We start from the raw sequence: 18,405 nt of genomic DNA, 5'->3' as shown, positions 1-18,405 counted from the left end.
TCTGTGTCTCCCTCTCTCTCTCTGCCCCTCCCCCGTTCATGCTCTGTCTCTCTCTGTCCCGAAAATAAATAAACGTTGAAAAAAAAATTTAAAAAAAAAAAAAAAAAAAAAAAAAGCTACAGCTACCTGGGAAGTCATCTGTTTTCAAGAGGAGTTGGGATCATTCCTTCCAATACACATGCCTTTGGTTTTGGCTCCCAGAGAGGAAGATACGGCTTTTCCCAACAATCGAGGAACAGGTGGGTTAGGGTTAGAGTATGTCACTGACCCTACTCAGAGGGACAACAGAAAGCAAGGTCCCCTTTGAAGCCAGCCAGACACAAAGGCCCAGTGCTCTGTCTCTGAATCTTAGCATCGCACGCTAGTCAACAGGGGAGTAAAACACTATTGCTCAGATTTACAGAACATCGGTTGACATTCACAATGTAGTTCAACATTCACATCCCCGTGCGTTAACATGCTAGCAAGGGAATCCTTAATGGAGTTCTGAGAGGGATGGCGAATGTTCTCTTTTCTGGCTCACCAAGGTTAATCCTAACTTCCAATAAATAGAAATGTATTGTGGTGTTAAAGTTTTATTTTTCACTGTAAGGTTTGATCTATCGTTAGAAAAGTACCCTAAACAAAGCGATGCTGAACAAATAGGACCGCAGACTCAGATTCTTCCACGTCATATTCACGTCTGAGACCTCTCCTCGTGGCTAAATACAACTAATACTTTTCAGCCGTTCATTTAATGTGTGTGCAGCATCGGATACTTCTCATCTCGCCACTCCTTCCTCCTCAAAACTCAGCCCACGCCCCACCGTGGCTTCCAGACATTACGCCACATCAACCTCTTGACTGTCACCCCCTTCTTGAGGCACTGCACGGGGACAACTCTTGCAACGCATGCCCTCATCAGCTGCCACTCCCAGCATCATTCCCTTTCTCTCCCTGAAGGATCTCCTCTTCTACACGTAGGGCTTCAACCATCACCTATGTAATACGCCCCTTTCTTGGATGTCACAAAGGCATCTCGAACTCTCCACATTTACAGCCACAAGCTCCTAATACTCTCCATAAAGCCAGCTCTTCCACTTTTGTTCCCTATCACGGTGGAGAGCAACATCACACTCACCGGTCACTCAAGCCAAAATCCAGGGAGTGGTATGTGGGTTCGAACTCCCTGAAAACCCTCCAGCGTCATCAGTCACCAATTCTACTACTTTATTATTTCTAAAGCCATTCCTCTCCTTTCATCTCACTGTCACGGTCTTAACTGAGGTTTCCATCTCCATCCTGTACCTACAGAGAGGTTTTTCAAATTCAAACCTGGCCTCGTCTCTTTCTTCCTCACAACACCCCAGAGATTCCTTGCCTTCAGGAAGCCTCCACGGCACAATATCAAGGCTCTTTGATGAAGGTCAGGCCCTTCATCTCCTCTCCAACTTCACCTCATGCCACTGGCCCTTTATACTAACAGCGTGCATCTCCAAAGTCCTCCGTGCCTGTGCCGACACTTCTCCCCCGGTTGGCAATGCCCACTAACAATCGTGCCACACCCCATCACCTGGCCGGGGAAGGAGTACTAGATGGCTAAATCTTATCTGATGTCTGTCCTCTGTGCTACCACAAAACCGTATTCACGTCATACCAAGGCACTGTTCACACGAAATTACGGTTCTTTAAGTGTGAACATATTCGCCTTCCCCCTAGAGGGTGAACTCCTTGAGGTCAGAACCATGTCTTACTGGTCCTCCACTTCAGTGCCTACTATGGTACCTGGAATATAGAAAATGCCAGATCACCCAATCGATCCATGAATGCATAAGTTAATGAATAAATTACCCATATTATTCTCAAAGGAGATCTTCCCCATGCTAACATCCGCCTTTGACAAGGGTAAAGGAAGACAGGACTATGGCAAAATACTATCAGTTAACTTCTTGCATTAATAGGGTCAGGGACATGTAAAAGCCAATGAATGCATCCCCAGCATCACAAAACATACTGTATATCAAGCCTCAACGCTTTGAAACTTGGTCATCCAAGATTTTATGCTACTGGCAGCAACAACAAGGAAACGTTATCACTGTCCTAGAAGCAAGTGACAGGAAAAGTAAATGCAGAGGGATGTCTGATCTCTGATATACGTCATTCCCAGAACAATCATAATATCAGGACCGCTGAGGTTGCAATCTCTCACAGTCTGACCTGGACCGGCTGGCCAACCACAAGCACGGCCTTCACATGCCCACCTCCTAATCCCAGACCTTCTTCCCTGCTTTGGAAATGTGATGTCGGAGAGAGGACCAGACTTGGGGGTAAGCAGACAGCAAAAGGAGAGTAGTAAGTCCCATGGGACACTGCCAGCTTAGAAGAGTTCTCTTCTAAAAGACAGGATGCCCTCAGGAAAAAGTCCCAAGAGAATGTTTCTACCATCTTCTCGACTCTTCTTCGCCCATACTCTTTTCTCGGGTATCTCATTTGTTTGTGTCCACTGGCTCCTTCTCTTATGCCAATGATCCCTCCCTCAATCAGCCTCTGAAGATCTTGCTCTCTGTTTCCAACTGTCAAAAGAAACCAAACTCTTCCTACTGGAGGATACAAAACATAGGCCAAACAGGCAGAAACCTTCTCTGATACAGTGAGATTTCCTGTCAAGGTCTCACATGCAAAAAAGAGGGTCTCAAAGGAACTGTAATGTCATAAAGGGCAAGACTTGAAAGGCGACAGTGCTCAGGCACCCAATACTGATAATCACACGGAATCGGGGTGGATCCCCACAACTACCTACTGGCATCTGGGCTCATTTCTGTAAGGTAGAGTTAACTGCCACCCCGGTGGGCAGCACTCATCCTACGGAGATTCTCTGAGGCATCTGTCACCATTAACTTCTCTCCTCTACGCGCTGGCAATGTTCTCTCCCATCCTGGATCCCAGGACATCATTTCCTCCTGACTGTCCTCAAGTCCTTCCTAGTGCCCTGCATGGTACCATCGCCTCCAGCTGCCGAGGTTCTCTAATCAGCTGGTGTCTCGTCTCCTCCTCAACTTGAGCACAACTCCGCGTCAAATCCACTTCTTCCTCTTCCTGGACATGAAGCCTGAATGTGCTTCCCAGCCTCCCCCGCAGTCAGACGTGGCCATGTGGCTGAGTTCCAGCCAAGAGAAGGCAAGCATGAGAAGCATGAGTGTTCACCGTTTCTAGGACTGGCCCTTAAAAAATCCTCCTGGAGATTCTTCACACTCTTCCCCTTTCTGTCGGCTATGTGCCCACACCTAGGGCAACTCTGCGAGTGACGCAGTGTCTTTCAATCTGGTCCCTTAAACAACTGCACAGAGAGGAGCCTTCACCAGGAAGAAGAAACCCACTTGCTGGATTCTGAGTAAGGAATAAATTTCTTCTGTGACAAGTCACTGAAATGTTGACATTGACCGGTTACCGCAGCTACATCTTGGTGTTAAAATCCAAACCCATAATCAGTAGTCCAAACTTCTATTCCTAACATTAGACTCCAATTTCTAATTCCTTTTCTCTCCTTTACTAGACTTACTCCTAATATCTTTCAGGAATTATTCACTTACTTCTTTTTCTAAGAATTAATTTTAAAAGTTCCCAGACAGGGATGGGTTTCTCTCCTACGCGTTTCCAGCACACCTCGCTGCTCACAATGAACATAATTATCTGTGTGACTGTTTGCTTCTTCAGCTCTACGGCAAACTTTTTGAGGGTAAAGACCACGTTTTAATCTCTATGTTCTTTGTGTGTCTGGTTGGCACTGGGCATACATAGTTCCTTGTGAGAACAGAGGGATGAATGAATCAACAAGGGATCTGTTATATTAAAAATATGAAGGCCTAAAGGTGATGTGATCAAAGTCTGTAAAAGGATGGCAAAGCTAAATTGGTAACTCTTAAAATTAATCCTTGAAAAAAGAAAAATAACAAGCAACTATTAAAGGCTGAAACTATTAAGACTTCTGAGATTGATCGTGAAGAAGAAAAACATAGCCTTTTAGAACACATCCCTTAGACCCCTGGAGGACAGGAGACATTTGAAGTACCTCTCTTGTAATAATATCAAAATCATTATTTAAACACGTTATAATGATGTTGCCTCATGTTCCACCAGCCAACATCCCAGGACATGCAACTTGGGGCCTCCACCCCTGTGCATCAGCATTAGAGCACCTATGCAAAGCCTAAGGTGGGAAGTTAAGTGACCAAAAGTGGGGCTAGAGAACAATCCGGATATTTCCAGAGCATTCCTTTTACCTCCCCTTCACCCTTCTGCTTACAAAACTTTCTTGTGCAAGACAAGGAAGAAGTATTATAAAGCCCACGTGTCTCACAGAAATAACCAACGTTCTCATTTCCAAGACCTTTCTCCTTTCCATTCCTGGGGAATCCTACACAAAGAAATAACTAGACTAATCAAAAGTCTGACTATTTCCGTGACTTCTGTTTACTCTATAAAAACTAACTTTTAAAATACAGTTCATAAATGATAGCTTGGTTTTGTTCATCCCTGACCTTTCAATTGCTTTCACTGGTTCAAGACATTTATTTAACTTTCATCTGCAAAGATGTGACAGATCTAAAGGAAGCTAAAACATAAAAGACATTTCTCTCTTACAGAAACAATATTTAACCTTTAACTCAGAACTTCTTCTGGAAGATTTAAAACGTTGTACTCACCTGTAGCTGGGATATAGTTAAAGGGTATCGGAATAATATCCAGGTGACACCTTCACTGCAAGGGGGGATGGTAAGAGAGCCTTCATACACCCAATAATCTCGCAGCAAAGGATCTGTGCAACCACATGGACATGTCACGAAAATTTAAGTTAATGACGATCTTGAAGATTCCAATGATCATTTTTAAAATTACAAACTGTCTAAACAGTTTTCAGACTGAAGTCATTTTAAACTAGAGCCTCGCACATGTATTCTTAAACTAATCCTCACGAAGAAAATAACTAATGGGAAAATATGACATTCTTTCTATTGTTTCTAGTGATTTCTATCATTGTATCACTATATAATCCAAATATGGCTACATAAACCTGATATATACGTACACACGTGTACGTATATACCAAGTTTGGTCACTTCGGAAGAAGTGTATCTGTGGTGTTTTGTACTTTAGTGAAGGACTGACCTGACTTACTCATACGTAATTCAGTACTAATTCAATACTTACTCCATGTGAGGCACTGTTTGTTCTAAGCACTTTACATGAACTCATCTAACCCTTACAACAAACAAGATACATAGTGTCATCAGCCCCATTTTTCAGATGGAAAAAGTGAATCACAGAGGGTTACATAATTTGCCCAAGGTCGCTCAGCTAATAACTGGCAGAGAGCCAGGATTCAAACCCAAGCAGTCTGACTTCAAAGTCTGTGTCTTCAACCATTCTGTTGTAGCTGCGTCTTACACTGCTCCCTCAACAGTAAAATATTAAAGTCCTATTATGACAGGACAAAAGAAATCATTCCTAGGAAATCTTTTAGCTCCGCATTAGAGGAATTCACAATCAAATATGATGGATAAGTGTTCAACACACGGCAAAAACCGCTTTGCCGTGAGGCAGTTAAATGTAGGAAGCCGAAGATAACCATGCGTCAGCCTATTTGGTTTTGTTTAAAACACTAAGAAATAGCATAAAATTTAGGCAGAGAAATGTAAAGACAAAACTTTTATACCAAACAACCTTTAACTACAAACTATGTTTTGAGCATCATACACACGATTCTTATACGTTTAGGTATGCTTAAACGATTAGAGTAACACCTAAACAATAGCACCCCTGCAATTAGATACAAAGTTTATTTCACTCAGAGGTTAAAAAGAACCTCTCTGACCAATCCTAGAAGTGTATCAAGGTCATGTTATGCTCGTGCTTTTCACAGAGGTAGCCATTTTTACAGCTAAAAATCCAAAGGAAACTCTTCAGAGAATAATAGAACAAGTGACAAAATGTTTATTATTTCAAAAGGTTTACTCCCATGTTCAGAGCAACCTGAAACTGGTACCTACTACGGAGAATACAAGTTGTAAAGAAACTGTATTAACTAACAATACATAGTTATATGTATTAAGAGGGAAACAGTGCGGTCGTATCCACACGGTTAAAATTCCCCTTATGCCATCAAGATGAGCACCTACCTGGTAATAAAGTGTTAGGATTAAAGCAGGGTATTGTTTTGGACTTCCCCTGAAAAAGAAAAAAAAAAAATTTACCCCATGTTAAGATAAAACTTCTAAATCGTATAATAAAAATCCATTAGCACTAAAAATCCAGGTTGAAGTCTTTTCTGAACGGCAGCCTCGACACCACAGATTTGTGGGTTCCTGATTCCGTCTCCTCACTGGAGAAACAGCGGCTCGTTCCGACAAGATACTCCTGCTTTGAGCTTATGGTTCTTTCTCTGCTACAACGGTTCAATTTTCCCTTTAATCCCCGGAGTGAAATTTAACTCTGTCTGTCCAGCGTCTGTAGGCCCCACGCCAGGGACTTCTCCGGCCCTACCACATCCACACCAGGGACGGGCTTTGGTGTAAAATGCCTGAACCCTGGTTCAGGGAATCCTTCTGAAATGACCTTCCTCCCGCTGCTCTGCCCTCAGCTCCTAGCCTTCCTGGCATTATAACCCGCCTCCGAAACTCTCATTTTGCTCCATTTGCATGTGGTAACCCAGCTCTAGGATGTATTCTAAGTGCTCTCTTCCCCCAGGGAGGGAAAACTAACACCTGAGTGAAAATATCCAGTTCTTACCAACTTTTATCAAAGCTGTATTTAAATTTCAATAAAATATATGTGGCATTATTCAACAGTTCACATTTACAATTGGTATTTTACAAAGAGCCACTTAAAATGCTCAGGCCCTCGAGGCAAACAGACCTATCACAGCAGTTGGATGTCTCTTATAAGATTACTTTATCAATACAGACATAACAGGGCAAGTTAATGCATAACCTCTTGGTCTCTTCCTTATTTCTAGGAACTATCTGACACACTAAAGAATCCAGCTTACTTGGGGCACCTGGGTGGGCTCCATCAATCAAGCATCCAAAACCGAAAAACAAATACTCCAGTGAAGAAATGGGCAGAAAACATGAATAGGCACTTCTCTAAAAAGACATCCGGATGGCCTACAGGCACATGAAAAGATGCTCAACGTCGCTCCTCGTCAGGGAAATACAAAGCAAAACCACACTCAGATATCACCTCACGCCAGTCAGAGTGGCCAAAATGAACAAATCAGGAGACTATAGATGCTAGAGAGGATGTGGAGAAACGGGAACCCTCTTGCACTGTTGGTGGGAAGGCAAACTGGTGCAGCCGCTCTGGAAAAGTGTGGAGGTTCCTCAAAAAATTAAAAATAGATCTACCCTCTGACCCAGCAATAGCACTGCTAGGAATGTACCCAAGGGATCCAGGAGTGCTGATGCACAGGGGCCCTTGCACCCCCATGTTTATAGCAGCACTCTCAACAATAGCCAAATCATGGAAAGAGCCTAAATGTCTATCAACTGAAGAACGGATAAAGAAACCGTGGTTTACATACACAATGGAATACTACGTGGCAACGAGGAAGAATGAAATCCTGCCATTTGCGGCAACGTGGATGGAACTGGAGGGTATTACGCTAACTGAAATAAGTCAGGCAGAGAAAGACAGATACCATATGTTTTCACTCTTATGTGGATCCTGAGAAACTTCACAGAAGACCAGGGGGGAGGGGAAAGGGGAAAAAAAAAAAAAAAGAGAGGGAAGGAGGCAAACCACAAGAGACTCTTAAATACTGAGAACAAACTGAGGGCTGATGGGGGGTGGGGGAGAGGGGAAAGTGGGTGATGGGCAACGAGGAGGGTACTTGTTGGGATGACCACTGGGTGTTGTATGGAAACCAATTTGACAGTAAATTATATTTAAAAAAAAATTGAGCATCCAAGTGTTCATTTCAGATCAGGCCATGATCTCACAGTTTGTGAGTTCAAGCCCCACGTGGGTTCTGTGCTGACGGCGTGCCAGCGGGCTGCTTGGGATTCTCTCTCTGCCCCTCCCCTGCTTGTGCCAGCGTGTGTTCTCTCACTCTCAAAACTACACATGAAAAAAGAGAGAGAATCCCGCGTACTTACTCTCCCCCACCCGCCCTGTATTCCAGAAAGCTTGATGCCATCTGAGCAGAAACAATGAAAGAAAATTTCTCAATCCATTTCTAGTAGACACATGTCAGTCAAAATGTGTCCTTCCTCCTTTTTACCAGCTTTCTGACTACTCTGCGCTTTCCCTCCGGTAGCTGGATTCACTCTGAGCCTGCTCAGGAAATCTTCAGTAGAGGCTGCTGCCTCATTCGAGAGGTCCTGGGCTTGTGCCGGCCTAGAGCTAATCAGACTTCATTCCCAGATTGATTTTTGGTTTGGCCTTGGATCGCTGAATCCTGTGCTGTATCTCCAGAAGCCACCCAGGATTACGCCGTTGCCCTCCAAGGCCACTCAGATTCAATCAATCCAATGTGAGTGTTAAAAAGTACAGTTTAAAACAGAACTTGTGTTTCCAGCAAAGCTGGGCTGAATCACCACAGAATCATATCCAACTAAATCACCTTCTCTGAGATAAAGGATCCTACAGCCTCTGCGTGCTGGTCTTTCTGACGTGTTAAGTGCCAAAATTTTTGTTTCATTTACACAACTTTCCTGCAACCAGTAAGTGGAAAAGGTGAACTCAGCAGGCCTGGGTTGCTCAAAAGGAGGTCTCTCTTCAGGACTGGCCTTGATCGGCTCGAAGGCTGTGGAATATTCTGGCTGATAAGAATGTTTCTGCATGCCTGAGACCTTGGGCCACGCTCTACCAGCCGGACCAGATAAGTTTACCCTGACAATGCGATTTTTGAAAACGCGTGGTTTTGCTCGGGCTGGGGTGGGAGTGATGGAGTCAGTGACACAGACACCGTGTGCTCATATAAGTGACCCCCAGTAAAATCCCTGTGTATAAAGGCTCAGCCAGTCTTCTCTGACGGATGACACTTCACGCGTGCCGTGACGCATCACTGCTGAAAGAATCAGGCTCATCCCAAAGCGATTCCACTGGGGTAGGAGAGCGGGAAGCTTGTGTTTGGTTTCTCCCGGACTCTGCCCCACGCACCTTTGCACTGCCCTCATTCTTCACCTGTGTCCTCCGTCTGTAATCAACCACAACCATGAGAATAACAGCTATTCCATGAGTCCTTTTAGCGAATCATCAATCTGAGAATGGTCTTGGGGACCTCTGCCATAATCAGTATTTTCATTTTCTTTGAAATAATAACTTACCTTATATTGAATATCCTGGAGGATTTCAGTCACAGCCTTCAGACCTACATGTTCTTTTCCTATCTGAAATACATAAAGCATAAACCACACCACAAAATTTTTTAAACACTCAGCTTTTACTCAAAATAACTAACAGAAAGTAAAGTTCAAGTCCACCTGGATTTCCTTCTCAGGGAGTAAGTAAATGACCTTTTTATTAATAACCAGGTCAACTTCTACTAAAGGCAATTAAAGTTGTAAGAGAAGCTAGTATAAGAAAGTATTAGCTATGTTCTCGGACATTTCCAACAATTCATTCTAAATTCATCTTGCTCTGTATGGATTATCACCCAATATGCTCTATGTAACTGACCCTTGAACAATGAGGGGGTAAGGGGCACTGACTCCTGTGCCCTTGAAAATGACGTATAATGTCTGACTCCCCAAAAACTTACCTACTAATAGCCTACTGTTGACCTGAAGCCTTACTGAAAGCAACAGTCAATTAACACGGATTCTGAATGTTATACGTGTTATATACTGTATTCTCACAATAAAGTAAGCTGGAGAAAATATTATTAAGAAAATCATAAGAAGGAGAAAACATTTACAGTACTGTACCATAAAAAATCCATGTATAATGGACCCATGCAGTTCAAAGTCATGTTTGTTCAAGGGCCAACTGTTTATCAAATGATTACAATTTCAAGGGTATTTCAAGGATATTTCTTATTAAAATTGCTCATCACATTCCAAACACTTTCATTTTTACCTTTGGCATTTTTAGACCATTGTCATAAAGACTTTACCAACGTTGAAAAATTGTATTAACTCAGAAAAGTAAGTATGTGATTTCATATTTAAAGTCACCAAAATCAGGACATCTCTTGATTACCACTGGACAAAACTGTAAAATCACCTTTTTATTCTTAAATACATCAAAATATGCTGTTCATTGATTTTTATTTTAAAACATTACATACCATTACATATTTTTAGTGTATAATATGCTTCAAAGAACGTGAGCCTTCAAAGAAATCCGACATTAAGTATTCTTGACTTTAACATTAGAAATTGTAAGTGCCATCTGATTTCCACTTTTCGACCAGGTTTCAATGGTCCGTGATAACGGACGACAGCAACAGCAAGAGATAACTTAAAACCTTAGATAAACACTGTTATCATTCGCTTTTTCTCTTCCACAGAAAGGTGTGGAGAATGACCTACAGGAGCTAGAAAAGCTGTCAACGTGTCGCCATTTTCCATGTCTCTCCACGGGCAGCAACTGCGAAGCATGCCAGGTGAAGGGGCGAGAGAGAGAAAAGAGACAAGAAACTCACGTAACCTAAGACATCCCAATCAGTTCCAAACAGCCAAGACTTCAACTATTTCCCAAGTGTTTGCAGTTCCTCAGACAGGCTTTAAAGACAGAAAATGAACCCTCTAAAGCTAAAGAATAATACCGAAGGCAAATGTAGTCGTGAGTGCAGAAGCCTGGATCTGTTAGCAGAAGGCTTTGCCCAGTCATCTGGGGAAACGGACCTCTCTCTTTGTCGTACTCGGTTAACCATGACGTAGCATCTGGAGGATTCCAGATGGGGTCCGTTTTCCTTTTAACGCATCTGCTGTCAGACTGTAACTTGTTGAAAGAGTCCTCAGTGTCGTGGTTCAGGAGCAAGGTCACCTATGCTGGGTGTCCGGGTTCTGAGCCTGACTCGCTTTTCAGCCTTAAGCAAGTTTACTTAACCTCTATGTCCTTCAGATTCCTCATGGGGGGGGGGGGGGGGGGGCGCTGATAGGGTGGAAGATAAGACTACAAAAGGACATGGAACATGGCAATTCAATTAATACCACCCATTATCATCCTCGCTCAGAATGTCACACAGCATCAAATAGTTGTGACATCTGGTAGCACTCAACTATCATTGGCTCCTTCGATCTACAAAGATTCTTTACTTTCCGCGAGAGTTTTAAATCTGCAACAAACCCCTGCGAATGCTCCCTCTCTTCCTTTCCTCCTTTGCCAAATTTCTGTACGAAGAGGTTATCACCACCACAAGCAAGCCCAGACGATACTCTGTACGCCCCGGTCCCCAAGATCCCATGGCAATCCAGGTGACAGCACGGCCTGGTGCCAAGGACGGGGAGGGAGGCCAGGTCACGCTTACCTCTCACCTTCGCCATCTTTCGCTGTCACCCAAAACGCAAACCGTGGGCCCTGCACGGCCCTGTGCGCTTCCCCACCTTCTCACTCTGCCTCATCTCCACCGAGCCCTCTGCGACAGGGCGCCAGCGCATCTCCGACAAGCTCGGCCACCACCCCCCGGTCTACCGATCCCCCTCAGGTCTGCTCGAGGCGCAGCTCTCCCGGGCCTGTCCAGTGGGCGCTGTGCCGTCTCCCTCAGAGACAGGGCTGAAAGCTGTGGTCAGAGCCCTGCTGTTCCCCGCCCGGATGGATACTCTGACCCACGTGCACGGGGCCGTTGTCCTCTGAGTGCACCACCCACTGTCAAGATCCACTTGGGGCAACGTTTTTACAAAATGACTCACCGGTCACTCCCTCGTACGCATCACCTCCTGCTGTCACTACGGGGGGCTTCACCGCCCGTCTGTGTCTTTACCCCCCCCCCCCGCCCTCCGTGGTTTCTAGCAACATTCCGCCTCAGCACCCATCCCGAGAACACTCCCTGAATTTGTTTTCACTCTGAACACGTCAGCTCCGAAGACCATTCCCTCTCACCACAGTTTCCCAGCCATCTAGCTCTCTCGCTCTTTTTTCTCTCTCCACATTCACTCATCTAAAGAGTCAAGACTCTCAGGGGCCTCTTGGCTTTGTCTCTTTCCCTTCCTGCCTACACTGAAGGAGACCCCTCTTCAACCGCCCCCAATTCTCTAATTTTCTGCGTCCTCCTAAATCATCTGCACTGCAACAGATCAATGAAACAATTTGCTAGAATGTTCTACTCTTCTACCTGGATAGAGAACCATCCACGATATGTCGTGCTGTACAATCTAGGATGTCCACTCCCAAGTGGGTCTCCCAGACCGACGGTCAAGGCTATTATCATCTCCTCCTGGGCTATTTCTAAACCCAACCCCACACCAATGCTTCCCTTGCTTTATAAATAACGTTGCTTTGTACGACTCAGAGATTATGACCATCAGGCATGAGTTCCTCTAATTTCCAGCCATCCTCCACCTTCAAGTTCATGCCATTTCTACCCAGTCTTTCTTCTGACCCCGTGTCGTGAAGAAAGGGTGGCCCCTCCTTCTTTCCCAGGTTAGTCTACCCACAAAAGCTCGTCATCCTACAGCCTCCTGTCTCCCCCAGAACTTGTCTACATCAAGTATCCCTTTTCTTTCCAGTATTTTCAAACTCTGCATCTGCACCAGTGCTTTTTGCACAAAAAGGCAGACCGCAGACCTCAAAATGAAACAAAGAGAACATCCCTGTGTAGCAGCACGAGCTATTACCCCATCTGCCTTTCTCTTCCTGAGCCAAGCCTCCTGAACGGGAAGCCCATGCTCACGGTCTCTGGCGGCCTCCTCGCTCATTCTCCACTCCTCTCGCCTAAATGTGAGACCCCCAGATGGACTTCAGTCCTTCTCCTTTCTGCTTCAGTGGGCACTCCTGCTCAGTGCTTCTTTCCTTCATGAAATTTGGCTCTCAAAGTGCCTGTACCTTTACTGTCTCCTAGATAATCTCATTTTTTCCTCACAGCAAACTTTGGAAAGTGAGAACAAGGGTGCATTCTCTTAGGCTTCCCCTTGCTTACAACAAGGAGCTTCTTCCTAGAATACCGAAGCCCGGTCCCAGAGTCCTGGCTTTCCACCGAGAGCTCTCTTACTGCGTGTCACATGTAATATGCTGAGAATCAGTAAGTGAGAATACTATCACGCCTAATTCCACTCACAAAGATTTATTGGGTACCAACTGCAGAGATGAATCTAATGCAGTCACTTCCCTTCTCTGTGAGTGCTCAGTTATCTGTATTATTTTATTTTATTATTATTTTATTCTTAGTTTTTACTAATAAGTCATTGCCTTCTACTTCTCTTGCCTCAACATCTCAAATTTGGATGCTTTATCAACTTTTTCAGGTTTCAAAAAATAGACTTCAATAGCTAGCACACGTAGGAACACTAAAGATGATCAAAGTGTGTATTTATAATTAAAAACATTTTTACTGGTATCCCGATGCCCTGATTTCCTTCCATTTACAAAATGCAGTCATAAAACAGAAGTACTATAGGGCCCTGCCTGTAAAAGACCCATGAAGTAAATAGTAAGAAGGTTCATTTAAAACTGTAAGAATTTGTTTTTCAATTCTAGGACATGTGTCACACTTTCAAGATACTGATTTTGAAATATTAACAGGCTAAAACCAGATGGCTGCTTTCAAACATCAATAGGAAAATATCCGAGAAAGAAATTTATAATGGAAAATTATTGCACATAATAATACTATCGAAATATATACCACCCAGGGGCACCTGGGTGGCTCAGCTGGTTAAAACATCCACCTCTGGATTTCGGCTTGGGTCATGATCTCATGGTTTGTGGGACTGAACCCCACGTGGGGCTCTGTGCTGACAGTGTGGAGCATGCTTGGGTTTCTCTCTCTCTCTCGCTCTCTGCCCCTCCTCCATTTTCTCTCTCAAAACAAATAAACTTAAAAAAAAAATGAAGAAGAAAAGAAAAGAGATCTATACCACACACAAGAAAAGCAGGTTTGCAAAGGCCCAACTCTCTTTGGAAGATTAAGTTACTAAAGATCACAATGCTAATATTACTGCTCTGGTCCCACATTCTCCAAGAGGCAGCTTGGAACCACGTATACTTGCAATAATGGTTCCTGGTCTTGTCAGTGACACTAAGTCTCTGTGACTATAAACAGTGCCTGACCTCTCTGGCCCTTGGTCTCTCTTCTGTAGGATGGGGAAGGGGAAAGCCGGATCTCTTTCACCTCTTAACCTTTTTGGACATCCAACGGGTGACAAGACAAAAAGATTCGCAGGAGGAACTAGATTAAAATGTTTACCTTTGAAAGTATGTGGTCTGGTTTTTTGTAAGTTTCACAAAATTTACGTGATACATTGTGTTCATTTATTATTTTGCCCACCACAGAGCTCAAATCTAAACTTACTTATTTATTTATTGACTATATCCACCAACATCTTTGCTACCAACATCTTACTTTATCACTGTTTTCTATCAGACGCTTCAAATCTTCTTGGAGTGAAAATTATTCACAATAAAGAGCGAAAAGAATCTACTATGTGATTATATTATTGACTTTTCTTCAGTTTCACAGGAAGCCAGGGTCCAAAAACATTTTCTAAAAACATTTTTTTTTTCATTAATAAAACGAACTCTGCCTTCGGGAGACACTTTCTCCATCGTTTCGCCCAAGACGCTGAAGGCCAGTTTGAAGAACAGTTCTACTAACTAAATGAACCACGTTCTACCAGTGAATATGGTTGCTCTCCCATGAGCCAGAAAAATCAAGTTTTCCAACTTTAAATTATCTGTGTTTTCTGTACAGGAGTTTAATAAGTAACGAAATTGAGGAAGAACAAAAAACATTTTGCAAATGAATTAGAAATAAGCACCTCTGAACAATCCAACAGTCACAGCAAAAGACCATTTACCTGAACGAACAAAGCAATGATGGCAATTCCATGTGGCTTCCCCACGGCCTCATCAATACTGCCAAACAGGGTGGCATTCCAGTGGATCAGATGGAGCTGGGTAAACAACAGACAGGTCATCTCATCATTAACGTATTTCTAGTGAGAACAAAGAGACATCCGTTTCTCCAAATTATATCTATTACGTCTCTATGGTATCATATGAAACAAAAGCATACCCAACAGACCCAAACAGACCACTGCTTTAATTCAGGCGTTCTGTAGGAATTCTTTCCTTCTTACCTCTTTTTTTTTTTTTTTAATGTTTGTTTATTTTTGAGAGACAGAGAGAGAGGAGCAGCAGAGAGAGAGGGAGACACAGAATCCAAAGCAGGCTCCAGGCTCTGAGCTGTCAGCACAGAGCCCGATGCGGGGCTCGAACTCACGGACCGCGAGATCGTGACCTGAGTCGAAGTCGGATGCTGAACTGACTGAGCCACTCAGGCACCCCCCCTTCTTATTTCTGAACAGAAGCAATGCTCAGTGGATCATCGCCTCTTGAGTTACGTTATGATCATAATCAGGACTGCATCTAAGGGGAGTGGCCGATTTCACACTGAGTTAGTTGCCTTTCCTTAAATGGCATCCCCCTCTAGTTCTCAACAGGACAAAACTTCGGGTTTGGGCACAAACACCAGAACTCATTCCAGGGATTAGTACCTGCAAAATCAAATACTGTGTCACCCACGATTTCCATCAAGAATAAGACAAAGCCAGCCTCAAGTTCTGGTAAATTATTTCAACTCTCTTAAGGATAAACAGAGATAGCACCCTATAATGCTGCGTCTTCTTAAAAGTCACGGTAACATAATGAATGTTGATGTAGAGCTCTAAAAGAAGGCCATTTCCTGCAGCGGAGATAAAATTTTATCTGTGAAGGAATGACAAACAGTGCTCTAGAGGACTCCCTCACTCCTAGCTTCATGAAGCTTTGTAGCTTTCAAGTTTATCTAGAATATGCACTTGCTCCTACAGCAGTGATAAAACACTTGCAAGAAGCCAGATTCCATTCCCTGGTTAAATTCAAATGCCCACTGAGGTTCTTAGTAAAGCAGCAGCTAGGTAAAGCGTCCACCTGGAATGCTATCTTTCATCACTATAGCTTTTAATCAAGTTAGAACTACTTACCACTTTAAAACACTGTCCCATTTAAATATTAGTTCTAATCCAAAAATACGTAGCTAAAATTCATCACCATGTCATTTTAGCATCCGTATTAAAACGTGAGGGGAAAATTACCATGAGAATAGTCAGTAATTTGATTTTTCCACCTCTGAATTTGTCCAGCTAGAATTCGAGATGATAAAGCTGACCACTAGAGGGCGAAAATGAAATCCTCTGCCTATAATAGAAACAGTAACCTAGAAAAAGTCCACATTCAAGGCCAAGCTAGGACAGGCTCTGAAAAACCAACATGGACTGTGACCGCCCAATAAATGTAACTGTCAAGGCACTGCCTCTGAGAAAACAATGTTCTATAACATTTCAATTAATAATGAAGGACAGACCAATTTTAATCTTTCCTTTTCTGGCTCTAACAATAGCCTGGGAGTCCCCGTGGTACAGATAAGTATACAGCATACAGATAAGAACTGACCGCCTTAATTAGATAAACAAAGAAGGCCCAAGGTTGAAATCTATTTTTATTCAACAAATTGCAAAGTTCCAATCAACATTTTTCTTACTTCTCATAGCAACATTACAATGTATTTCTTTTTCTGAAACAAAAGGAGCAAAAAAAAAAAAAAAGCATGGTTTTGTGTTATGCTTTGCCACTCCTTGTAATTCAGCAACATCGTTACTCACACCCTGCGTTCAAAAACCGCTCCAGGGTATTTTGTGTTTAAGAAATCGAGGGTCCCCAGTCCTTAGGCATATGCTTCACACGGTGACTTGGTTTCCGAGAGGAACTTTACTGTGAAGACACGGGACAGACACTACCTGGGCCAGGTGAGCAAGGTCAGAATCGACAGTCATCAGTCATGTTGATAGCGCACCCTCGACAGGATGCGGTGAAAACGACATTTTACCCCTTTGGTCTTCCTCCCAACAACCTGAAACCCCAGTCTGATCGTGAAGAAAAGATCAGACGAATCCCAGTAGAGGGACATTCTATAAAACGCCTGACCAGTATTCCTCAAGATCGTCAAGGTCAACAAAAGCCAAGGAAGCCTGAGAAAAGGTCGCAGACAAAAGGAGCCCAAGACGACACGGGAATTACATGTAACACAGTATCACTGGTGAGCTCCTGAGACACAGAAAAGAAATAGCTTAAAACTAAGGAAACTGAATAAAATTAAAACTTAATGTATAGGGGTGTCTGGGTGGCTCAGTCAGTTGAGCATCTGACTCTTGATTACGGCTCAGGTCATGATCCCAGGGTCGTGGGCTCGAGCCCCGCGTCAGGCTCCGCACTCAGTGTGGATAATGGAAAATCGCCAGGACTCTTGTGTGACTAGCACAGAAGGTTCTCTCTCCCTCTCCCCCACTCGCTCACTCTATCTCTAAAATAAAATTAAAAAATAAAAATAAAAATAAAAAAATCTTACGTGTGTATACATTTTGCTCCACTAAGAAATGTAAAATGCTAAGGTAATATGTTAGTAACAGGGGACTGGGTATGGGTTATATGAGAACTTTCTGTATGTCTCTACAGTCTCCCTATAAATCTAAAAGTGCTCTAAAAAGACGAAGTCTTTTTTTTTTTTAAGGGAAATGCTGCCACCTCAGCCGACCCAAGCTAAAAAAGGATAACAACAGCACAGCACAAGAATATGTCCTTCTATCAAAACACCTCTGTCAGTGTTCATCCTCCAACTTTATACACCTAATACATTGCCTATTAACCTAGTTTTCAGGAAATATATTTTAAAGCCAATTACGATATTCAAAATATTACAACTGCGCGATAAAATGCATTTATCTGAAAATGTTAAAGTCCATTTTAATCCTCACCGTACCTGAAAAGCTACTTGTCTGTTAACACAGCATGCATACTCAGAGGCTTTTACTTTCTGAACTGCAATTATCTACAGCACAAATCAGAACCATTTTATTAGAAATATGAGAAGGCATGTATCGTAGAGGGAAAAGAATGGTACTTGGTCTGAGTCTCAGCCATTACTGATGTACCTGGGGCAACTTATTTAACGCCCCATGACTTGATTATTCAACTGAAAACTACACGTGACATCTAGCTCTAAGGGACATTTTAATGATTAAATAAGATATGGCATGTGTCTGGCACATGGATGGTCTTCAGGAGCGTGAACACTGTCTCCACAATTCCCTGAGGACTGCAGTAAAAGGAGTCTTGCATTAACTCCATGGATAGGAGATCATGCGAGGGATGCAAAACTTTCCAACAATAAAAACATCCAGCATCTTTGAAATACTGAGAGAAGAGTGAACTCTGACAGGCTCAAGAAAT

At 43.2% G+C, this 18,405-nt stretch overlaps 1 protein-coding gene across 1 annotated transcript in view; it reads right to left on the bottom strand.

The window, feature by feature from the left end:
• The window catches only part of CA8 (carbonic anhydrase 8), an 80,646-nt gene that overhangs the window by 29,761 nt on the left and 32,480 nt on the right, over positions 1-18,405 (bottom strand). The window contains exons 4-7 of the mRNA XM_045455154.1: positions 14,937-15,032; positions 9,306-9,368; positions 6,156-6,204; positions 4,683-4,795 (exon numbers count right to left, since the gene is read on the bottom strand). Coding sequence (XP_045311110.1) covers positions 4,683-4,795; positions 6,156-6,204; positions 9,306-9,368; positions 14,937-15,032 — 321 coding nt within the window. The remainder of the gene's footprint in view (positions 1-4,682; positions 4,796-6,155; positions 6,205-9,305; positions 9,369-14,936; positions 15,033-18,405) is intronic.

Source organism: Leopardus geoffroyi, chromosome C3 (genome assembly GCF_018350155.1).
Source record: "Leopardus geoffroyi isolate Oge1 chromosome C3, O.geoffroyi_Oge1_pat1.0, whole genome shotgun sequence".
Classification (NCBI taxonomy): domain Eukaryota; kingdom Metazoa; phylum Chordata; class Mammalia; order Carnivora; family Felidae; genus Leopardus; species Leopardus geoffroyi.
The sequence above is the reverse complement of the archived record's forward strand: the minus strand, read 5'-3'. Positions and strand labels throughout refer to the sequence as shown.